General features: G+C 44.3%; 4 protein-coding genes and 1 long non-coding RNA gene across 8 annotated transcripts; 1 reads left to right on the forward strand and 4 right to left on the reverse strand.

The window, feature by feature from the left end:
• Positions 1-1,501: 1,501 nt before the first annotated feature.
• LOC144211031 (uncharacterized) lies at positions 1,502-2,659 on the reverse strand. Its single transcript, XR_013329505.1, has 3 exons — positions 2,509-2,659; positions 1,805-2,042; positions 1,502-1,713 (listed from the first exon to the last, which is right to left on the reverse strand). It is a non-coding gene; the product is annotated as an uncharacterized LOC144211031 (long non-coding RNA).
• Positions 2,660-2,774: 115 nt separating this feature from the next.
• Positions 2,775-5,269, reverse strand: LOC144211023 (uncharacterized). The gene is made up of 2 exons (XM_077738009.1): positions 4,862-5,269; positions 2,775-4,613 (listed from the first exon to the last, which is right to left on the reverse strand). Exons 1-2 carry the CDS (start codon positions 4,914-4,916, stop codon positions 3,100-3,102), a joined length of 1,569 nt encoding a protein of 522 aa, XP_077594135.1. The 5' UTR covers positions 4,917-5,269; the 3' UTR covers positions 2,775-3,099.
• Positions 5,270-5,524: 255 nt separating this feature from the next.
• dusp26 (dual specificity phosphatase 26) lies at positions 5,525-7,223 on the forward strand. The gene is made up of 4 exons (XM_077738015.1): positions 5,525-5,710; positions 5,782-5,959; positions 6,198-6,412; positions 6,648-7,223. Exons 1-4 carry the CDS (start codon positions 5,683-5,685, stop codon positions 6,881-6,883), a joined length of 657 nt encoding a protein of 218 aa, XP_077594141.1. The 5' UTR covers positions 5,525-5,682; the 3' UTR covers positions 6,884-7,223.
• Positions 7,224-7,475: 252 nt separating this feature from the next.
• ppiab (peptidylprolyl isomerase Ab (cyclophilin A)) lies at positions 7,476-9,133 on the reverse strand. The gene is made up of 5 exons (XM_077736955.1): positions 8,958-9,133; positions 8,817-8,847; positions 8,648-8,736; positions 7,950-8,122; positions 7,476-7,721 (listed from the first exon to the last, which is right to left on the reverse strand). Exons 1-5 carry the CDS (start codon positions 9,024-9,026, stop codon positions 7,586-7,588), a joined length of 498 nt encoding a protein of 165 aa, XP_077593081.1. The 5' UTR covers positions 9,027-9,133; the 3' UTR covers positions 7,476-7,585.
• A 409-nt stretch (positions 9,134-9,542) lies between these two features.
• Positions 9,543-20,286, reverse strand: zmiz2 (zinc finger, MIZ-type containing 2). Of its 4 annotated transcripts, none has more exons than XM_077736954.1 (19): positions 19,932-20,286; positions 18,374-18,455; positions 17,578-17,695; positions 17,101-17,318; positions 16,870-17,026; positions 16,120-16,341; positions 15,642-15,851; positions 15,145-15,228; positions 14,513-14,699; positions 14,308-14,449; positions 13,982-14,192; positions 13,562-13,667; positions 13,330-13,487; positions 12,894-12,961; positions 12,687-12,755; positions 12,378-12,613; positions 11,562-11,677; positions 11,019-11,177; positions 9,543-10,751 (listed from the first exon to the last, which is right to left on the reverse strand). In XM_077736954.1, the coding sequence occupies exons 2-19, from the start codon at positions 18,421-18,423 to the stop codon at positions 10,644-10,646; spliced, it is 2,619 nt and encodes an 872-aa protein (XP_077593080.1). In that variant the 5' UTR covers positions 18,424-18,455; positions 19,932-20,286; the 3' UTR covers positions 9,543-10,643. The 4 variants fall into 4 exon arrangements, with proteins under 4 accessions (XP_077593080.1, XP_077593077.1, XP_077593078.1 ...); XM_077736951.1 differs by having other exon boundaries at positions 14,513-14,753; XM_077736952.1 differs by lacking the exon at positions 19,932-20,286 and adding an exon at positions 19,566-19,689 and having other exon boundaries at positions 14,513-14,753.
• Between the last annotated feature and the right edge of the window lie 1,680 nt (positions 20,287-21,966).

The following is a 21,966-nucleotide window of genomic DNA, read 5'->3' on the forward strand; positions in this document are numbered from 1 at the left end:
GCTGGGTCCTAACGCCCGAGTCTTTTCGTTTTGCACCGTTTTTTTTCGAAACTGATCAGTAAATAAAACGTCAAATATTAGCACCCAGGGGCCACCGAACAGGGGAATCATTTATCAACTCGCAACGGACCGATTAGTAACAAAACCAGGCGGCCTCCGTACAGAGAAAGCAGTTTTTGACTTGAAACGAACGAATTAAAATAAAGACCAAAAACTCATCGGGCTTTAGGACCCAGCGGCTGCTCGAAACTTTCGAGTTGTTCCCGGGTCCTAGCTATTGGTCCGTTTACTTCCTATATACTACGTCATCACCTCGTCGTCACGCCACGGGAAAAAACGGGGCAAAACGAAAAGACTCGGGCGTTAGGACCCAGCGGACACCGAACAAAAAAGGCAGTTTTTCAACCCTTTTTGCTCGGTGTCCGCTGGGTCCTAACGCCCGAGTCTTTTCGTTTTGCACCCTTTTTTTCTCAAAACGGACCAGGTCGAAAACTGCTTTCGGTGTTCGTTTGCCGCCTGGTTTTGTTACTTATTGGTCTGTTTCGAGTTGAAAGGTGCTTCCTCCGTTCGGTGGCCCCTGGGTGCTAATATTCGACGTTTAACTTACTGATCCGTTTCGAGAAAAAACGGGGCAAAACGAAAAGACTCGGGCGTTAGGACCCAGCGGCCACCGGAGAGGAAGCAGTTGAGTGACGTCGACGTGTTTACTTGACGGTCTTTAAAAAATGATCATGTTTATAGATAGTAAATTGCTATTTAGTAAGGCTTTCTTTCTAACCAAAAACGACTATGTATACTATTTTTTCTTACAAAGAAATTACTAAAGTAAGAAAGCCGGGATGCGTATAAAAGACAATATACACTATGCATGCCGGCTTCCAGCACTTTTACCTTCTGTCCTCTGGGAGGCGGTAAAGAGCCATAACTGCAAAGATGAAGACTCAAGGACAGTTACTTTCCATAAATTGTAACCATACTCAAATCTATTGATTATCTATCTTCGGCAGTTCGGAATAAAACCTTTTAGTGAAAAGTATGACTAAGTGTTTAATATAAATTAAAACGTTTTTCTTTTTTTTTTCTTATTCCATTTTCTGAACTACTTGGTACAGTGATCAGCCAAACGACGGCAGCGGGAATCTACTAACCCAGGTCTCCCAGAGGGGAGTCCAGTGAACTAACCTCTGCGCCAACCAAGTGACTACACTTTCCTCAGTAATCATCTGAGTTTCTTAACAAGAAGTACACAGAAACAACTAAGTGAAAAGGTGTGCCGACCGGGAATCAAACCCAGGTCCCCTGGACGGGAGTCCAGCAAACTAACCTCTGCGCCAAGCAAGTGGCTACACTTTCCTTTGTCATCATTTGAGAGTCTTGATTGCAAGAACATAGAAACAACTAAGTGAAAATGTGTCCCTAATGGGATTTGAACCCAGGCCACCCAAACGAGAGACAGGTGAGTTAACCACTACACCACAATTTGGGACACCTGTGACAAAACTTATAAAAGTAAATACATTTTACTTGCGACGAAAGCCTTTAAACATTTTAAAATTTTACAGTCATTACACCAACATTTGTAGCAATAAATGACGGGGACACAGCTCAAACCCACGGCTGTCACGGGGTGAGGCAAGCAGGCCTTGACTTGTTGGTGGATCGGCTGCACCCCATTCTTCTTCTTCTGCTCCTCTTTCACGTTGTCCAATGCATCTGTCGTGACACAAAGACGTTAATTTCTCAACACTGCCCAAGATGTCAACTTTTTCTTTTTTTTTTTTACAGAGGCGACATGGTTTACAACCTGGCATGAGGAAGGCGGTGTCGACGTGCATCTGTCCCAACTGCTCCTGCGACCGGTCAGCGAGCTCTTCCCAACTGGACGCCATGAATGACATAAAGGTCACGTGACCAAAGTTATGATCTGGCAAAGTCGTCCACCTGCATCTGCCGGAGCTGTCCAAAAGCATGATCATGTCAGCCTCCGCTCACTGGGGCGCCGGAGAGTCCTGGATGAAGGCGCAATCTGGGGTGTGTCGGTACTGTCAACAAACAAGGAGAGGCGTGAACTTGTGGGGAACATTTCCTCCATGCTGTAACTTACATTCAACAAATATCTTGTAGTATACAATAAAGTCAAATATGACTATTGCTCAAATGCCACACAGTGTGGGTTTTGTGTATTTAAAGAAAGTAGCCTTATGGTCATTTTTTTCAAGAAAAAAAGCCTTACTATACTATGTCGTTTTTTAAAAGAAAAAGCGTTACTATATCATGTTGTTGTTTTAAATAAAATTGACCTTTTTATTTTTAAATTAAAAAAAAGGTGAATATCCTTCCAAAACACTGCTGGCCACTTAACTTGCTACATCAAAACGAAGCTTCGACTGCAAACCGAGCAAGAGAATGGTCTCTCGCCAGTGTGGGATCTCAAGTGACCAGCCAATTCTAAGCCAACCTGCTGAGTGAATATTTGTCTACTATCTGAACAGGGGTAAGGTTTCTCACCGGTGTGGGTTTTGGTGTGATTCTTCAACTGTACTTTCTGGATGAATCCTTGGCCGCACTGCAAGCAGGACAAATGTTTCTTTCCGGTGTGTACACTCATGTGGTTGGGCACATTTTAATGAGATCGGACGACTGTCGCTCAGGATGACGCGCTTGGCTGTTGTCTGCAAAATAAAACACACACTGGCTAAGTTTCATCGGCACATTTGGCACTCTAAAGTAATGGTGCCCAGTTTTGAATTGTAGGTATGTGTACATACCTCTTCAAGTTCAACTCCTTTCCTAATGAACTGGCATTTTAGCGCCCCAGAAGGCGAGAGTTGTGAGCTGCATGTCCTTTCTCCATTGTTGGTAGATAGTAAATTTGAGAAAAAAATATCCAAAAAATGACATGACTTTAAAATCTGTTTTTGTGCTGGTTTTGTTAAGGGTTGTGGTTTTTTGAAATATGAAAAAAAATCAACAAGGGACCGATGAACAGGAGGTGACTCACTAATACCAAAACAACGCCAGAACATAACAAAATTATTCAAAAGAATTGTTTTTTCCGGCTGCTTTAAGACTACAAAAACTGAATATGGAAATGTTTTGTTAATTATCATTTAGTGATACTGTTTCCTGACCTTGGTTGGGTGTGTAGTTTTGCAATTGTGGGACTGCCGGATTGATAACTTTCCCTTTCCGGAGATTAAGTATGTAATTTCTTCGCTTCCCTTTTTTTTTCTTTTTCTTTTTCAGCTCACTCGTCTCATTCGGTGCAAATTTAATTCTCTGCCCGCAAATGTGTGTCTTGGCGTGAATTTTCAAGCTCCCCCTCCAGGAGAATTTTTGATCGCACTCTGAGCAGGCAAAAGGTTTCTCGCCTGTGTGTTTTCTCGCGTGAGTATTTAAACTTCCTTTTTGGGCAAATCGCTGGCCGCAAACCGAACACAAATACGGTTTTTCGCCGGTGTGTCTCCTCATGTGGGTTTTTAAGCTCCTGCTATCGGCAAATCGACGGCCGCAAACTAAGCAGCCAAAGGGTTTTTCCCCGGTGTGGGTTCTCGTGTGGGCTGATAAATTGCTACTCAGAGAGAAACGCAGACCGCAAAATGAGCAGGCAAAAGGTTTGTCGCCAGTGTGTGTTCTAATGTGCGCTGTCAAGTTGCTTTTTTGAGTGAATTTTTGACCGCAAAGGGAGCAGGAGAAAGGTTTGTCACCGGTGTGCGTTCTGATGTGTGTGGCCAAATTACTCTTTTGAGTGAATTTCTGACCGCAGACGGAGCAGGCAAAAGGTTTGTCGCCAGTGTGCGTTCTTATATGGGCTTTCAAATTACTCTTTTGAGTGAATTTTTGACCGCAAAACGTGCAGGAATAAGGTTTCTCTGGGCCGTGTGTGAGGGTACGTTGACCTAAGCTATTAGTTAGAGGGAAAGCTTCACTCGAATCGAAGGGGGCGAGATTTTTGTCGCTAGTGTGCATTCTCGTGTGAGCTATCAAATCACTTGTGTGGGTGAATTTTTGATCACAAAGAACGCAAGAATAAGGTTTCTTGGCACCGTGGCTTGCCGTCTTTGGACTCAAAGTGCCGTTCAGAGAGAAACGTCGGCTGCAAACAGAGCAGACAAAAGGTGTTTCTCTGGCATGTGTTCTCGCTGTGTCTTTAAAATGAGTGATTACGAAGGTTTTATCACAAATTGTGCACATAAAGAGCTTCTGCCTCCTGTGCAATTTCTGGTGTCGTTTCAAACTCCACTCGAAAGCAAAGCTTTTTTCACACTGACTACATTTCCAGTGCATTTTGTCCTTTGGACCGCCAACGTGACACTCAAAGTCTTCATGGTCATCGCTATCTGATAGCGGGGCCATGAGGCCGTCCCCTCTAGATCCCCCCGTGGCACCGACGGGATGCTCTGAACCTCCCACCGCCTCGCTCCAACCTTCATTCTTGCCGCACGTCAGGAAGAATTTGTTGAGGCCTTCCTCCTCCTCTTCCTCTTTGATGTATGTGGGATGGTTGTCATCCTCCCGTTTAACATGGCCCGAAAGAAGCTTCTCGTTCTCCTCGGTTTGTTCATCCTCCGATTCCTCTTTCAAGAGTGGGGACACCTGCCGCTCATCGATTTCTGCGAGACCAGAAGAAAATATTAGTTGTTGCCATTGACGGTTCCACACATCCAATTTAATTTGATTGGGAAATGGCACTGAAACATGAGCACTCACAGACAGTACTGGCATTTAACTGAATTGGATGTCTATTGTTGACACTGTCAGGGAATGAGTTAAAATTATAAAACTATGTCATCCACCTTAGCAAAAATGTTAGCGCCGAAATTCAAATATATCTTTGAGTGAAAGGAAGACCTTATCATACCTGTAAGCGGAGACTGTGGATGATGGAACTTAGTCACTGGAGTCCTAGTGTACATTTTCCGCACTCGGTGTTGCCTTTGTTAGCAAGAAGGGCTAAAGTAGGCAAAGCTAAGTAGGGCGCCAACTTGCGTCTACATGCAAGAAAATCCTCGTGGGTCTGTCTTATTTTCTCGTTAACATCTCTTTGATCGACCTGAATTAACCACAAGAATTTTGAACGGCTAAATGCCTGGCGTTAGAAGCCGGAACACAACCCACGATGTTTAGGGCACGGAATATAAGACGTCATCACTACTCGCCGTCGACGCCTATGTCTACTTTGCGCATGCGCGACATTCGCCGTCTGAAAAAAACAAACTAGGGCAGCAACTCTGTATTATATTCAACTCTCAATACATCGTTTATTATTGTATAAAACCATTTTGATATAGGGGCAAACGGAGATTCCCAGTCAAAATGTATTGGACGTCCGTCTTTACTCGTTAATAGCATCCAATCAATTCAATTTTGTCACCTTACAGGGTTACAAAATGAATACATACTATTTGTGGATAATATGGCTGAAAGAAAATATTTGTATGTGCTTTTCCCCCATTTTAGTTTGAATCTATATTTGATGCCGTATTGTATATAGAGTATGTACTTCTATTGGCCAACAGGTGGCGCAGCAGCCACATTCGTCGCTCGGCTCCTGATGCTGAGGCTCCACGACAAGAAGCCATGTTGGGATGTCGGAGGACTCGTTGACCACAAGCTGATGATGACGACGACGACAAAGATAAGATGGAGGCCATGAAGATTTGATCCTCTCGCATTTGCAATATGAGTGAAACCCAACTGAGTCACGCAGGTGAGGTGACAAAATCACACACGGAACTGAATTCACCTCGACTACATCATCGTGATGTTTGTGCGTTTCAGGCCGGATGGCGTTGGCGTCTCGCTTTTCACGCTCGCGCAGCACTTCACGGTCGCCCGCTCGCCACGATTCGCCACAGCCGCCCGTCAGCGTGTCGGAGCTACAGAGACTCCTGAGCAGCGGCAAGACCGCCTGCAACCACGCTGATCAAGTCTGGCCCGGACTCTACATAGGAGACCAGTCAGTAGTATTCAGTCACGCACTCAGCAATTTGCATTCATTTTCCATACTACCTATCCAATGCATACGGGGGTGCTGGAGCTTATCTCAGCATTATAATTAATAGATGAATTGCAAAAGTAAGGCCAAATGAATAGACATCAAAATGCCCCAAAATCACAACAAAGTGACCCCATGACACTGTCCCTTCTCTGAAAACAACTGTTCTTCTCTTTCCAATGTCTTTTTCATCATTTAGGAACATGGCGTCGGACCGGCGCGAGTTGACGCGCGTGGGCATCACTCACATCGTCAACTGCGCACAAAGCAGGTGGCGGGGTGGCACTGGCGACCCGTACGCGGGCATGAACGTAACATACTTGGGCATCGAGGCTCACGACTCTCCCAGCTTCGATATGAGCAAAAACTTTTATCCCACCGCTGACTTCATACACAAAGCACTCACAAAAGGAGGTGTGTATTCCATTCTTTTTTTTAAATATATATACAAGTGTGCATGCAGCAGCCTGGTGGATGAGTGGTTAGCGTGTCAGCCTCAGTGTGGGGGGCCTGGGTTCAAATCCCAGTTGGTTCACCTGTGTGGAGTTTGCATGTTCAGGTTTTCATTTTAGTTGTAATAGACGAACGATTGGATGTCTATTACGGCTGATGGATGTTTTTCCAAGCTACTCTTGGTGCACCTGTGCAGGCAAGGTACTGGTCCATTGTGCAGTCGGTCTGAGCCGCTCCGCCACACTAGTCCTGGCCTACCTGATGATCAGGCAGAACTTGACTCTTGTGGAGGCCATCAAGACAGTGAAAGACCACCGCGGGGTCACACCCAACCGAGGTTTCCTGCGTCAACTCAACGGGTTAGACGGCGTCCTGCGTGAAAGCCGCAGTGCTGCCGCCGCCGCGCGTGTGCGCCCTGAGGGCAGTTCATGATCTGTTTCAAGATGATGTCCGGCATCAAGGCATGTTTATATATCAGCTGGCCTTTTGGGGACCAATGGAATTGTTATATTTGTTCAGTAACAAAGCTTATTTTAGTCACAATTTTCACAAAATTTGGTTTTGTAACAAAATGTGCCAAGGTTGTTATATATTGTTCCGTGCTGTGATTTTTTATCATTAGTTTGTGTGTCTTATTTATGAGGACGCACACGTGTTTTGGAAATCATTTTTGAATGCCTTAATGTTTGGTATGTACCAGTATCTGTGTTTTTAAATGGTGAAAAATTTCAAACTGCCTGTTTTCAATAAACTTTTCTCGCTAGTCACAAAATTTGCCCTTTTTTTGGCCTTCAAAATAAAATAAAAAATTCATCCAGTAGGAAAGCTTTTAACACACAAAAGCGATCATGCTCCACACCCTTTGACATTATATACTTCCAATCCATTTTGACTGGGAGGCCCTAACTGGAGTGTAATGGCTTATTGCATTAATGCTTTTGAATATTTTAGGCACCTCTGCCAGTCAAAGTGGACTGGACATCTTGTGATGTCAAAACAAACAGAACGACTAAAGATAGATAAATATGAAAATAATAGTGCATTTTATTTCAAAAGCAAAGTCCAATTTCTTTGTTTCAGGAAGGAATGACCAATTTGGAACATTAAGATTACATTAAGACTACTTAGGTGGGTCTACTTGAGCTCACCACAGTCAGCAATGACCACCTTGGCTTTGGTGGTCCCTTTGGAGGTGCCCTGCTTTTCCATGCTCTTCAGGACCGCCATCCCCTCCAAAACCTTGCCGAATACCACGTGCTTTCCGTCGAGCCTGAATGCAACATCAGTAAATGCGTCAACATTTATATATCTTTGAAGAAAAAAAAGAAAGAGTAAAATACACCTGTAGTAGTTTGACATGACAAGGTAGATAGAGCAAGCCATTTTTAGCTCCTCTGTACAAATGTTTTTAATTTATGAAAACAATTTAAAAAACTGAATACCAATTGTGGTATTGTTAAATTACATAACCTTTATAAGACTTTTTGGGGGGTCTCACCAGTCAGTTTTATCGGTGCAGAGGAAAAACTGTGAGCCGTTGGTGTTTGGTCCAGCATTGGCCATTGAAAGTGTCCCCGAGCCCAGGTGCTTGAGCTGGAAGTTCTCATCGGCGAAGGTCTCGCCGTAAATGGATTTGCCTCCTGTACCGTCGCCGTTGGTGAAGTCACCGCCCTGTATCAGGTCAACGCGTGAGTCGGCTTGCAACGACCTACAGTGCACCTGGCTACCTTTTTATTTTTTTATTTGATTTGATATTTTCTTTACATGTTGTGTTTTTCAGGGGTTGATTTCTCAATTGTATTTTTTATTATATAATTCAAGTTTGAGTATTTATTGTGGACATGTTAATATGTGCAGCTCATTGTATTTCTTTTTATAATAGATTAAAAAATATGCAATATAATTTTTTTCCTATAGAAAATGAAAAAAATCATCACAAAAAATGCATTTTGTCAATGTTTGCTGAACAAATGCAGTGATGAAAGAATATCTAAAAATGGAAAAACTACTCTCTTGCCCCTTTTTAACCACAAGTTTGCAGTGATAGACGGCAATAGGTTGATCACGTGACTGCGTTTATCATAAAGAAATCCAATCCATTAGAAGTGCTAGGCTAGTAGTGAACTAACTGGGTATCATCCATCCCACTTAAAACGGATTGGACGGCTATTGCCGTCAGGCTGCAGTTCTCCTTACTTGGCACATGAACTTGGGAATGATGCGGTGAAAGGAGGAATTCTTGAAGCCGAAGCCCTTTTCGCCCGTGCACAGGGCCCGGAAGTTTTCTGTCAATCCAAGCGGAAATTGGAATAATTTAGCAACACATTTGGTTATCTTAGATTGGTAACTGGTTGCCTTCACCTACCAGCAGTCTTTGGTACGACATCTGCCCGAAGCTAAAACACAAAAGACAGATTTTTGGAGAAAAAATTCTCTTGATTTGATGACGCATGACTTCCGTCTTTTGCAGCATTGAGACGCGAAGCTCGAGTTAAAGTTAACTTACCTCCATGGTGATTCTGCCGGCGCTAACGCCGTCAATTGTGATGTCAAAGTAAACAACGGGCTTTGCCATATTGTCTTTTATTAACAGTCGTTTTCTTTTTAAGATAACTCTGAAGTGAGATAAATTCAATGAGCTTCTGACAACAAAAGCGGTTCGGGACTGGCTTTATTCGCACCCGAAATGACGTGATCCCCAGAGGAGCCTATCACAGTCGACTCTTTGGAAATCCTGAGCCAATAGGGACCATTGGTAGGCGGGATTAATTTTATTGGCTGGGTTGAATGACGAATGGGGCGTGTGGGCTTGCCAGAGAATGCAATGAATCAATAAAATACTAAGTTGATAATTCAGCAATAAAATGTATATATCAAAATGTAAATTGTTCCAAAAATTAAAAATATAAAATTAGAAAAATTAATAATCGTGTAATTCCAAATATATATGACGATTTAGGTTTCAAACTGTTGAGATGAATAATTAAAATTGTATGTTGTTTAAATACATATATGGAAATAAAGGCCTTTCTAATCAGGAAATTATTACATGTTTTTTTTAATCCACACAAAATTAAAAAAAAGGCACTCATTGAAATAATAAAGTGGTTTTATTCCTCATTTTGGAGCTCGAGCAAATGAACAAAGCAACCGCGGCTACAATCGACGAAAACAATGATTACAAAATAAATAGAAAACAATGGCAATTAAAATGCGTGTTATAAAATATGTGCAATAGTTTACATCTTAAAAACATGTTTTCTAGTAAATTTGCAGTTCGATAGTCACTTTTTTTTGCCTCGCCGCACCATAAATGCCAACATTTAACAAGATTTGGGAATTCTTTTTTTTTCTTTTTTGACCTCAAAGCCGACACGGATGAAAAATGAAGCATGGGAAGATGAAGAAACGTATAAGGAAATATTCACAGACGTTTTTTTTTTCTTCTCCAAAGACGGGACAATGGAATGTAACATTCACTTCAAATTTTTGAATGTGGGAGAAACCTTTCCATGATTTAGGTCACTGGTAACACAACTGGTGTCATTTTAAATGTAAAGATTGACGAACAAATGGAAGGATCACACAAAAATAACCAGAGAAGATGCAAATAGTGGTTGACCACAGGTATGAGTTTGAGCGTGAATGATTCCTCGTCTTAGTGTGCCCTGCGATTGGCTAGCCATCAATTCTAAGTGTCCCCTACCTATTGCCCGTAGTTGGTTGGGATATGCTCCAGCACCCCCACAACCTTTGAGCAGAAGAGAGACGGAAACTTAATTAAAAATAGTCACTTTGTGTCAAAACGGCTGATGTGTTTGGCTCCTAGCATTTTTTGGGGCTTTTTTTTTGACAGTGACACATCAAACTTATCCCCATCGAAGACAGCCAATGATTGAATAAGTAAAAGGACTATTTAAAAAGTGCATTTCAAGTTTGGCGAACTTTAAAACTCAAGTGAGGATGCAAAGAAAAGGTATAGGTACTAGTGATGCAAAATTAGCTTGATTTGCAAACTAGAAGTGGATCCAAGTTATAAGACAGACAGTCGTTTTACCAGTGTTCTAAATTGCCTTGCTAGAGAGGACGTATGACAGCCATTTGGACACCGATTGCCAGCGAGCACCGCAGTCTTCTTGTGTTCCATAAAATCATTGGAGTGACGTATCGGGGGAGTCGGAAAAAGAGGCGCTCAGTTGTTCTCAAAGAGCGACAAAAGGTCGTCACTGCTGTTGCTGGGCAGGTCGGGCGGTCCCAAGTAGGAGAGCAGCTCATCCGGGTTGGTCAGCTCCGGCAAAAGCTAGTAAAAGAACATTTAACAGTTATGCCCCGCCCAGTCAAAACAATGGATTGGATGTCTAGCCCCATCAATGGTGACTCATGAAAACTTTATGAAGGTTTAAATGGAAAGACGAATGTTTTTATAATGTCAATCCCAAGACTCTTGTTAGTTATTATTTTCATGTACTACTTATGCCTACATGAGAGGAGAAGATGGTAGGACGAGCCAGCCCTAAATGGAAATGTCATGCATCGTATGGGACGGAAAAATAATACAAGTGCTCACATCTAGCGAGTGATCGGGCGCTTCTCCTGTCGGGGGTCCTCCTAGGGCAAAGGAGCCCTCGGCGTGCAGCCGAGCATTGTGGGAAGCAGCAGCGTTCCTGTCCTCGCTCAGGCTGCCGTGCTGCTGCTGGAGCGAGGCATTGTGGGACGGGTGAGGCGCCTGCAAAGAGAAAAATGCACAAGTCCGTCAATGACGGTCGGCCGGCAGCTGCGCGTGACAAACCTGCTCCACTCCATCTTAGTGGATTGCACTCCAAGCCAGCCAGCGGGAAGAGACAGTAAAATACTCAAAAATCCTAAATAGTGCTATGTGAAATGGGGAGGGGGAAATGTACCACAACATTTCTCCCCAATCAATCTAGTTCTTAAACTGACCTAGCACAAATAATAAATAAAATTAATGCTGCATCCTAACACCATCAAGTGCAGAAAAGCAGCACAGTACCATTTAATTAGCATTTAATTTTGTCACATCTGGTCTCCACACGTCAGTATAGTAGCGTAAAAGAACTCAACGATGGAGAACAGCCTCGTTGCATCTCACCTGCTCGGGCGGGTAGGAGAGCGGCGGTCCGGAGGAGGGGTACTCTCCCAGGGTGGGTGTTCCGGGAGTGTTAGGGAACTCAGGGAAAGCCGATTGGCCGGCAAAGCCTCGACTCCCTGAGAAAGGAAGGAAAAAAAACCCGGCGGCGACAACATCAACATAAAATTTCCAGGTCACGTCCCATCAATGAACACAATGCAATTTGAAAGCCTCTTTTATACATTGAGTCACTTATATTCATTCTTAAGACTTATTTTTTGCCCTGATTTTTCAATGGTGTGAAAAGATGGAAAATTATGCAAGTCCTAATAGGGTGACTATTTTTTTGCAAGAAATGATGAAAAGTAAGGAATATATATATATAATACCATTTCTTTGGAATGATACTGGATTTTTCTAAGACAATGAAAAATCTGGTTCACACAAATAGATTGTAAAAATGTTTTCCCTTTTTTGCTGCTATCACCAATAAAAGACAAACCAGAGTTGCGTTTAAAAATGAGCTGTTTTATACATTGACCACACCATAACATTGTCATATGACAACGTACAACGTTGAAACCAAGGAAAAAAATCCACCACCTTCCTACTGTTGGCTCCGCTTTAATGTTATATCATAAATCTGTCCAATTTATTTGGACAGGGAGGAGCAACTGATCAAACATATTTTTGCCTCTAGCACCATCAATGGGAGCCATTGATTTCAAACGTGCTTTGAATTTTCTATGTCGTTTGTTCTGAATTAATTTGTGAAAAAATATAGGATATACTATTTTTAGGCCTTCTCAATCAACCCTAATGCTTTCCGTCACCCACCTGGCCTGTTGAAGTCAGGGCTGCCCCTCCCGCCGCCGCCAGCGTAGGGCGAGGAAGCGGGTCCCAGCGAGGCAATCATTTCCATGACGTTCGGCAGCACCATATGACTGGGACTGACGGTGCGACAGCGCTTGAGTGCCGGTCCGTCGGGCTCCTCCTTCACCTGCAGGTCAGGCTTGACGGGCACAGGCCGCCAGCCGCACAGCGGGTCGATGGTGATCTCCTCGTAGTCAGAGCTGCAGGAGACAAATGCGGGATAAATAAACTCATGGTCAAAAAGTCGATCGGCCTCAGGAGATTGGGACCTACTTCTGGATGTATACCAGGATCCCCAACATGTACTGGTCCACCTCCAGACCTTCCAACAAAGCCGTCTTACTGGAATCACACAGGAAACGGCGGTCAGAACATAAGACGCTCAGACTTCCCAACTTATTCTTGACAGGTAATCAAGCACACACTAGTGCTTAAAGCAAAGGACATCTATTGCTATCAATGGCAGCCAATGAGACCTACTTGCAGACGGGACACCTCCATGTCCCTCTCTCGCAGTTGAGCTGCAGGTACGATTCCAGGTCAAAGCACTGCAACGACAAATGTTTTTGGCTGACATTAATGCAATGGCACAAATGAGTTGTAGGATCAATGGAAATGTTACTTTAAAATAATTATATACATAAATTATGTATAAAAGTAGAATCAAATGCCTATTTTCAAAACAGAAACATAAAAAAATAGTGAACAAAAATACAAATAGAAGATATTACCCTAATGGTATAATTAGCTTGGTTCTAATTTAACATGTTCAGAAAAATACCATAAAGGCAGGAATGCAATTTCCTATTAGACTAACGATATATATACATGTTTTTATTATTAAAAGATATATATATTTTAAATTCCATTCCCCTAGTCCAGTAAAATATCAAAATGCAATTGAAGTTGTTGTCACCTGTATGTGGCGGCAATCGTGTCCTCGTGCCGGCAGCTGGATGCGTCGGAATGTAATGGGACACTTGAGCGACACTTTGATGGCCGTTTGCTCCACGCCGTCCTCCCCATTCAGGCCAGGGGTGCCGGGGATGGTGCCGCTGCTGAAGTTTCTCTTGACTGAAAGGCAGTAACGGCGTCAAGGCCGGTCGCCTCGCTTGAGAAATTGCATGAGGGTAAAAAAAGACTCTCACTCTTGGTAATGCAGTGCTCGGCCGGCAGTAGCCGTTTCTTCATCAGCCCTTGCAGCACAGACCTGACCGATGGTCGATGCACCAGCTGCAGCACGAACAGGTGAGACTGAGGACACAAACGGAGATGGTGGTCAGTCAATAATCACGCCAATAGGATACTACAGATTACCGAATAAAAGCTGCAATGAGTAATCCACTTAACTATTTGGAGAGTTGATTCATCATTTAGAAGCATTGGTGACCTCAGAACTATTCAAATTCAGTTTTGTTCAGTGTCTTAACTCGTTGTTTTTTTATATATAAAAATTGGGAAACCCTAAAAATATGCCCTATTAATGTTTTAATTAATTTTTTTTTTTCGTGGCAGCACTACAAATTCCAACAATTATAGTGACCGAAGCAAAACTTGCTTATACTTACGCAGCAGCAGGCAGTGACGGTGATCTGGACCGTGTTGCGTCCAGGCTGGCACACTTGCTTGAGGTACAGGGCTTTGTGGGAGGTCTTGTTGTCACCGCGCTCGATGGACAAAGGTGTGGCGTTGACGCTGACCTGCACCGAAGCAGGCCAGTTGGTGTTCATCTGACGGTCCTCGTGGTGGTAGCACTTGAACTGCAGTTCCAGATCGGGCCTGTCCGGGCACAAAATGGAACATGACGTCAACTTGTACAAATTCTCTTTTTTGAGCATCTTTCTTAGTTTGTTTCTTTGTTGTCAATTTTATCAACAAGCCTTTACACACTCACCTCATCATCAGCGTTTTGTAGACGGAGTCTCGAAGCTGGAATGCGTGGTTACTGACAGCCAAGTTGTGCTCCAGCCTGAAAGGCTCCAACACCACGCCGTCCCGTACCGGGAATGTCAGGCGAAGGTCGTCGCTAGGGTTACCTTGAAATTTGCACAAGTGGTAAAATTCCCGCAGAAAAAGGACAAGACGTGAGCATGTCTTACCTGCACCTGGCTGCGGGACACCCATGTTGCTTTTGACGTCGGGGGGCATGTAAGGGGGTTTAGTGTCCTGGGTCGGAGAGAGGTAGGGTGGCACTGAGGTGCCGGGAGTCATGGGAGGGGTGGGATTCCCGCCCATGGGGGACCCGGGGTACCCGGGCATACCCCCGCCGCCACCCCCTCGGCCCGGCTGAAACGAATAAGGTATTTGTTTGGATTCGAGGAACACATCTTTATGAAGGACCTGTAATTAATACATAAAACACATAATAAATGTAGAAGTAATATATTACAGAAGAATTGTAGTGATACCATTTTTTGACTCCTAATACTTATTCCAACACTAGTCTGTGTGTAATTGTGCCTCATTTAAAATGGGAGGGTTGGTAGGAGATATATTAATGATTAATAGCTTCCTACCTCCCGCTTCAAATGCCTTGGACGTCTAATTCTGAAAAACTCAATGGTGGTGTATGTTGGCCAGAGGAAGTTCAAATTATATTATGTAACTCATCGGCTGCCATTGATGGCACCTAATGTCCAATCCATTTGAAGTGGGAGTGTTGGCAGCGAATATCCTATCACCGTCAATGGCATTGAATGAGCTATGGGTGATGAGTTTTATCTTGACTTACCCCACTGGCTGCTGCCTGCGTGAAGGCATTATATCCTCCTGGGCCTGCAGGGGGCAGGCTGCTCTGCCCATTAAACACATCAGACTGGAGAACAGATGAAATATAGTTCATTTCAAAATGATTGAGCATAATGAATTTCAAAAGAATTTCAAACTTTTTTTTGATCCAATATCAAATTTTCAGGGAGTTAACCTTCCACAATCTATGTGTTTTTTAGGCCACTGACAAAGCTCAGCAGTTATGTAATGATACACTTCGCATTACTCTATCAACATGTATGGGAGCGGCAGGGAACAGGGGTAAAAATCCACTCTTGAATCACACTAAAGCTCACTATGGACATGCCAAATTCATAAGAGTCTAGCAAAGGAAATCAATAGAGGGAATGGATCAAAATGTTACTGTCATGTGATCTACAAATAGTACCTTGGCGATCACGTGACCTATTTTAATATGATTATGCAATGATGATTATTCACTACAGAACGAGGAATTACCTTATAGTACTGGGGTGGGTTGGGTTGTCCTCCGCCCGGAGGGAATGACAGCGGGTTGCTGTGTGATCCAGAAGCGTACTGGCTCATGGGGGGCATGCGGCCTCCCGGGTACGAGGGGGAGGGAGCGCACCGTTGCTGTGCTCCAGGGGGATACTGCAGTGGTTGCTGAGGGTACCCCGACATTGATGACATCCCGCCACCGCCACCAAACTGCACAGCACAAAGAAAAGCAGACTTGAGTTTGGAAAGGAACACTTGTGGCCTTGGAAAAAATTGATTCAGACTCAAAACGACTAGGTTTAAATTTTGGGTTTCAAAACAGCTAGGCATTATAAACAAGGACTGGAATTTCAAAATCAAGATTTGAAATGAGAGTTGAAGACAAAAAAAGCTAAAATATGTCTTTCTAAATAGACATGTGCAGGATTTTTTTCTCTTCATTTTAATTAAATGCATCAGTGTTGAAATTAAATTTCACCTCAGAGTGGAAGGTGCGTTTGAGCCCCTGTGTTGCAGTGGAATATCCCCCACCGCCATGCATCTTCTGGGAGGCTCCGGGGTGGGGCGGGTACAAGCCCCCGCCAGAAGGCAGCGTGGCCCCGGGCCTGCCGGACACCATACTCCCCTGGTTCATGGCCGGGGGGCCGCGAGTTCCAGCATGAGACATAAACTGGGGGTTGTACGAGGAGGCTCCGCCCATCTGCATGAATAGAGGACATTAGAGAGGCGCCAGGCCAGGACGCCCTCTCCTGGACTTTTCGTCAGCTATGATTTAGCAATTGGAAACAGTGACTAGTTTCTAAATTAGCCTTTGGAGCCCAACCCTTTCGGCTGTCATTGACTTATATAAGGGAAAAATCCAAACAACAATAATAATTTTTAACTGTCTTAATGATTTAATAGGATTTTTATGCATACTTTTTGATGCATTTTCATTTCTATTTCTTGGGTTTTTTTGTTGTTTTTTTATGTGATCTGAAGCAATTTGAATGACTATCGTGTTCAATTGTGACATACAAATCTGCTTTGCCCTTTTTAGATGCCTAAAAACATGATAATTATAACTTAACTCTTTTTCAACACTATGTGAATGCTACAATGTTGTCAACACAGACTTGCACTTTTGAACAAGGTCTTCTTTGAATTAGGTCTTGAAATTAGATTTGTTTTCATCTTCACTTGGGGTCTTACATAAGAATACATTACCAAATGAGGGTTGCTATGTTACCTGAGCGTAGTTGATGTCCTGGTTCTGTTTTTCCTGGATGGCAGCCACAGTGGCAGTGGCTGTGGCCGTGGCGGTGGCTGCGGCCACGGCGGCGGCAGTGGCTGTGGTAAAGTCTGAAGGAGGGCGTGCACCCATGCCACCACTGTTACTGGGATAGCTGCGGACACGGACCAATAGTCAATTGTAGGTTTTGGATAGAACGAACTGTCCTGTGTTGAAAGGGAGCCTAACCTGCCGCCGTAGGCTGCCGCCGGGTTGTACGCCGTGTTGGGGCGTCCGTACATGAGCGGCTGACCATAGCCTTTGGACACGGCGTCACCATACGCTTGCTGGCCCATAAACTGTGGGCCCATGCCGCCGGTCATGCCAGGTCCCCCGCCTCCGCCCCCACCGGGCATCATGTGACCGCCCGTGCTGTCGCCGGGACCCATAGGCGGCGCTCCGATCACCTGTGGGGAAGTAATACAAATTCAGGTTGGGTATGTTATTTAAAAAATCTGAGATAACAAACGCATAAAAGATAAAATGTTGCATGATTTTTAAAAAGTAATACAAATAAACCAATGTTATTTGTAAAATGTTTGAATTTGAAAAACAATTTAATAAAGTTAAAAAGAAAAAGAAAGAAAATATTGCCTTCAACGGCAGCCGTTGAGTTACCAACAAATTTCCGATTTGAAGAAGCAGGCAGTGTTTGTCACATGTTACCTGGCTGTGCGTGGGATTGGTCACGCCCCACACTGTGGTTACAACAGAGAGAGAGCCGGGGTGCTGATTGGCTGTTGGTTGCCAGGAGACTGGCTCATGGAAGAAGGCGCCGTCACCGCTGCGGAGGGAGAGGAAAAAAATTGAATAAAGGCCAGGATGGCGGGGACGCCGAGCGTTAGCTTCTATTCACACTTGCACCCCACAATCACCGGGCTAGTAGCGCAGAAGTGCAATTACCAATGACCCTAATAATCAAAAGCCGGTTACCAGCTGTTTGGAAATTAGAGTTGCCGCAAGTAATTATTTGGATTGTTCACTCATTTTTTAAATGAGTCAACCCATAAAGTTCCAATCCAATTGTCTTGTATAGAAATAACGTTATAATAGAGGGTCGTGGGGGTGCTGGAGCCAATCCCAGTCAACAACGGGCAGTAGGCCATGTACACCTTAATTATTTGCTAGTCAATTGCAGTATATATAATATAGACATATCAATAATTATTAACTTTAGCATCTACATAAAAGCATATTTTGTCATCATGGAGTTTTCAGTTAACGTTAATTAACCTCAATTTAGAGCCATTTCTGATGCATTTTAAACTTTCATTCACCAATATTTCATTTTATTCAACCACGTGTTGCAGAAAAAAATTAATGAGTCGAAAGTGAGGGCTTCCTTTGCACCCAATGGTTGAATATAAAAAAAAAAAATAGATGTTGGAAGAATATCCAGTTTTTATCTGTTATACTTATTAGAAAATATTCGGTCATCTCTAGAGGTTGCATTCATGTGTACCTTTGAGGAGTGGGATGCGGGGCTCGTTTCATGGAGTTGAGGTGTTTCATCGGAGAAACATAGGGCTGACTGGGGAGCCCGCCTAGAAGAAGCCAAACACAGAAAGAAAGTAGCATCAGGCTTCGCACAAACGGCAACCCGAAACGTGCATGCCCCGTCGCAGCCTTTCATGTAGCGTTGTACGCCGACGCCACCAGTGCTCGCAGCCTCACGGGGTGGACCGGGGAGGGGGATTGCAGCTAAATTTAGCTTGTTGATTTCAAAAGGAAACAGCACTATACTTTCCCATTAAAGCACCAGCTCCCTTCTTGTGAATTGAATTTGCATGCACCGATATTGATACTGTGGTTGAACATTGTTGTAGTTAGCTTTTTGGCTGGCACTGACGGTACAAAGTACCTAAATTAAATGAACGGACCGATGATGCGTTTCCAAACGTCGGTCATCCTAACAAAGAAAAGCACTAGTCACCCATCCTAAGAGATTATTAATGTACAATCATGAAGCATCCATTCATATATCCCCAGTGAATTTCAATGAGTTTGTTACTAATGGAAAAAAAAAACATTTTGTTCTTCCTCTGGCCAAAATACACCCTACCACTAGTTAGTTTACTTGTAAACATTCAAACAATTTGATTTAGGAGGATGGCAGTGAATGGACATTCATTAATTCGTTGACAACCATCCCTATTCAAACATCAATGGCAGTCAATCAGTTAAGTAGTGTCCGACCAATCATGATAGAAAGCTCCCCTGCTGTTTTATTTTAGGGTGATGGTGTAGTACCACGTCCTGCCACAGCATGCCAGGCAGCAATGAGCTCCACTGGAGAGAAATAAGCAAGAAAGTGAAGAAGAGGTAAAACAATTTACAATATTGTATACACCATTTGTACGTCACGTGGGTTTTGACGCTTTTATTGCCAAACACAAAGAACCATCAGTTCCTATGGCAATGTTCCGCTACTGCCTATAGAGGTCCAATTCATCTGACCTGGGAGGGGCTGGCATCCCTCCCAGTCCAAATGTATTGGACGTCCATCACCGTCACTGGCAACCAATGAGAAATTACCCAAACAAGAAAAAAAGGCCAGAAAGATCATTCGGGAATAAAATGTCTACAGGTGCCGCAGCATCACGCACACAACAACAAAGAATCCATACGGCAGACACGTATAAACACAACCTTACGCTTGCTGTGCACGCGCACGTCCAGGCCAGACAACAAGGATCCGCCACACAATGAAATCCCGTGCACGCGCACGCCAGGGAACCTATTACCTGCGCGTGCGTGTGGGGGCAGCACTCGCCGTCTAGGTGCCACGCATGCACGCGCAGCGCTTCAGGCTTTCCCGCCACGGCCGCACAACGGAACAAAGCGGCGTGCACGCGGCGCCTTCCGTTCGGTTGGGTTCCGCCTACCTGCCCGGTGTGTACGTGCGTCCGTGCGTGCTCGCGCCCCCGGGTAACGGTGGGGGCCACAGATCGCGTGTGCGCGCTACGAAGCGGTCGCGCAAAGATAGGGTTCTCGCGTCGTGATATTCCCACGAAGCTTACCTGTCCGTACGTGCGCGTCCACGACCCGAATCCAGACGCCTCGGCGAGCTAGCTTAGCTTTGCCTAGCCTAGCTTAGCTCAGGGGGCTAGCTAGCTCGTGTGGCGTCGCAGTCGGCTAGCGGACTAGCCGTCAAGTTTGGTCGTCAAATCCCTCCTTTCGATGCTCATTGTGTCCACGAGGAAGAACGAGGCGGCGCTGTCCCTGTGTTTTAGATTACGGCCACTTTGCACTTCCGGTCGGCGTCACGCTTAATTACGCTAACTCTGCGAACCAATTACAGCTAGCTTCTCGAGGACACCGAGCTCGCTTGGTAAAAAACAGAGCGTTGCACAATGACAAGCTGGAAAGCTTCGTGACGTCACCGCCCTTCCTAGAGGCTCACAGCCCGCTCCTCCTCCTGGGGAGAATGACGTCACCAGGAAACGTTTAGCCACTCGCCGTGCGTTTCTTCCCCAGCCATCTTGGGAAGGTATTGGTCACGTTGAAACACACAAAATAAACTGACTTGCACCTGCTATTTCACTAAAAGTGTGTGTGCGTGTGTTTTTTTGTGTGCAAGTGTATTGTACATGTGTTTGTTTGTATTATAGTCCTTGCAAATTCTGTTTTACAGAGGTTTGTATCATAGCACTTGTGTAGTCTGCACCGTATGCTGTTTCATGTAATAAGTGAGCTGTGAATTGAAATAAATTAATCAGTAGAAGTTCAGTACCAGTTCAAACACATTGGATTCATACTAATGATATGCTCTTTTGATTCTGCTACCAACTGCCATGATCACATTCCCATCAAAGTGAAAGCATTGACAGAAACAATTAACTCATAACTAGCTTGTTTCATTATTTTGTAAACATCTATTGTTGTGAGTTGCTCCAAAAAATGTTATTTTCTTCTTCATTGAGTACTCAATATGTCAAGATGTTGGGAGTCAAGCCATCCAAACGAATAGGACTTGCATCGCCGACAGTGGCATTGAAATCTGATCATTATATGCCGTCTGTTCCCTTTCAAATGGATTTGACATCTGTGGGCGTCAATGGCAGTCATTAAAATGAAGCTTCTTCTTTTTTTTTTTTTTTTTTACACATTTGTCGTCCCTAAATGTGTTTTAGCAAGAATGTGTGAGTGTCAGCGCGTGTCCGATGTCGCAACCCATCGGTGTTTTTCCAGAGCTGGGTTGCCGTGGAAACAGGTGCAGAGATTTCCCATTTCTTCATTTTCTTCTCCACGCTATCATATCAGCCCCCTCCCCCCTTACGACCTGCCGCATAGTGGCGACCTACTGCAGTCATTACACAATGTCACTTTCAACACGGCGTGAGGAGGGGGGAGTCGGGAGGGTCCACTTACTGGACTGAACCTCCGCCAGGGAAAAGGGAGGACGATTCGGGGAGGATTGTTGCACATTTGTGGCGTGGAAGCGCACGCACGGCATCTGCGCACACGCCTTGAGCAGCCGGTTGCCGTGGCGACCGCTGCACACGCCTGCTTCCTGCTCTTCTTTGTGTCGGTGTGCGTGACTGCATTCCACCGGGGAGGTTTTGGCGAGCGGCGGCACATTCCAGGGAAATGGCTGCTGCTCGTGACCTAGAATAACACACAACACGACTGACTGCGAGGGGGAGGGGAGGAAGTGAGCCACAGAATAGGAGGAAAGGTTACAAGGAGGCCAGGGAAGGGGCTAAGAAAGCAAAAGTCAACATGTGGGGACTCAACATATCAATGACCTCCTGGGACATCATGGCCATCATGAGAAAGACAACCAGACCTTTAACCTGGCCTTTTTACTTTGATAGACAATCCATTTGAACTGGAAGAGTGGCAGCGAAGGAACGTTCGTTCTGCCGAGAGCAAATGCCGAATAGTGATAAACAGATTGAAAGTCACAGCAGAAGGATGTTTGGATGCTAGACAATTGGACGTCTATCATCGTCAATGCTGCTGAAAGAGTATAAAATACTACATCCCAAAATACTACATTTTTGCTGTTGTTGTTTTTGTGCATTATTAATGTAGTTTTCTTTGTTCATTTTC

Source organism: Stigmatopora nigra, chromosome 17 (assembly GCF_051989575.1).
Source record: "Stigmatopora nigra isolate UIUO_SnigA chromosome 17, RoL_Snig_1.1, whole genome shotgun sequence".
Taxonomy (NCBI): Eukaryota; Metazoa; Chordata; class Actinopteri; order Syngnathiformes; family Syngnathidae; genus Stigmatopora; species Stigmatopora nigra.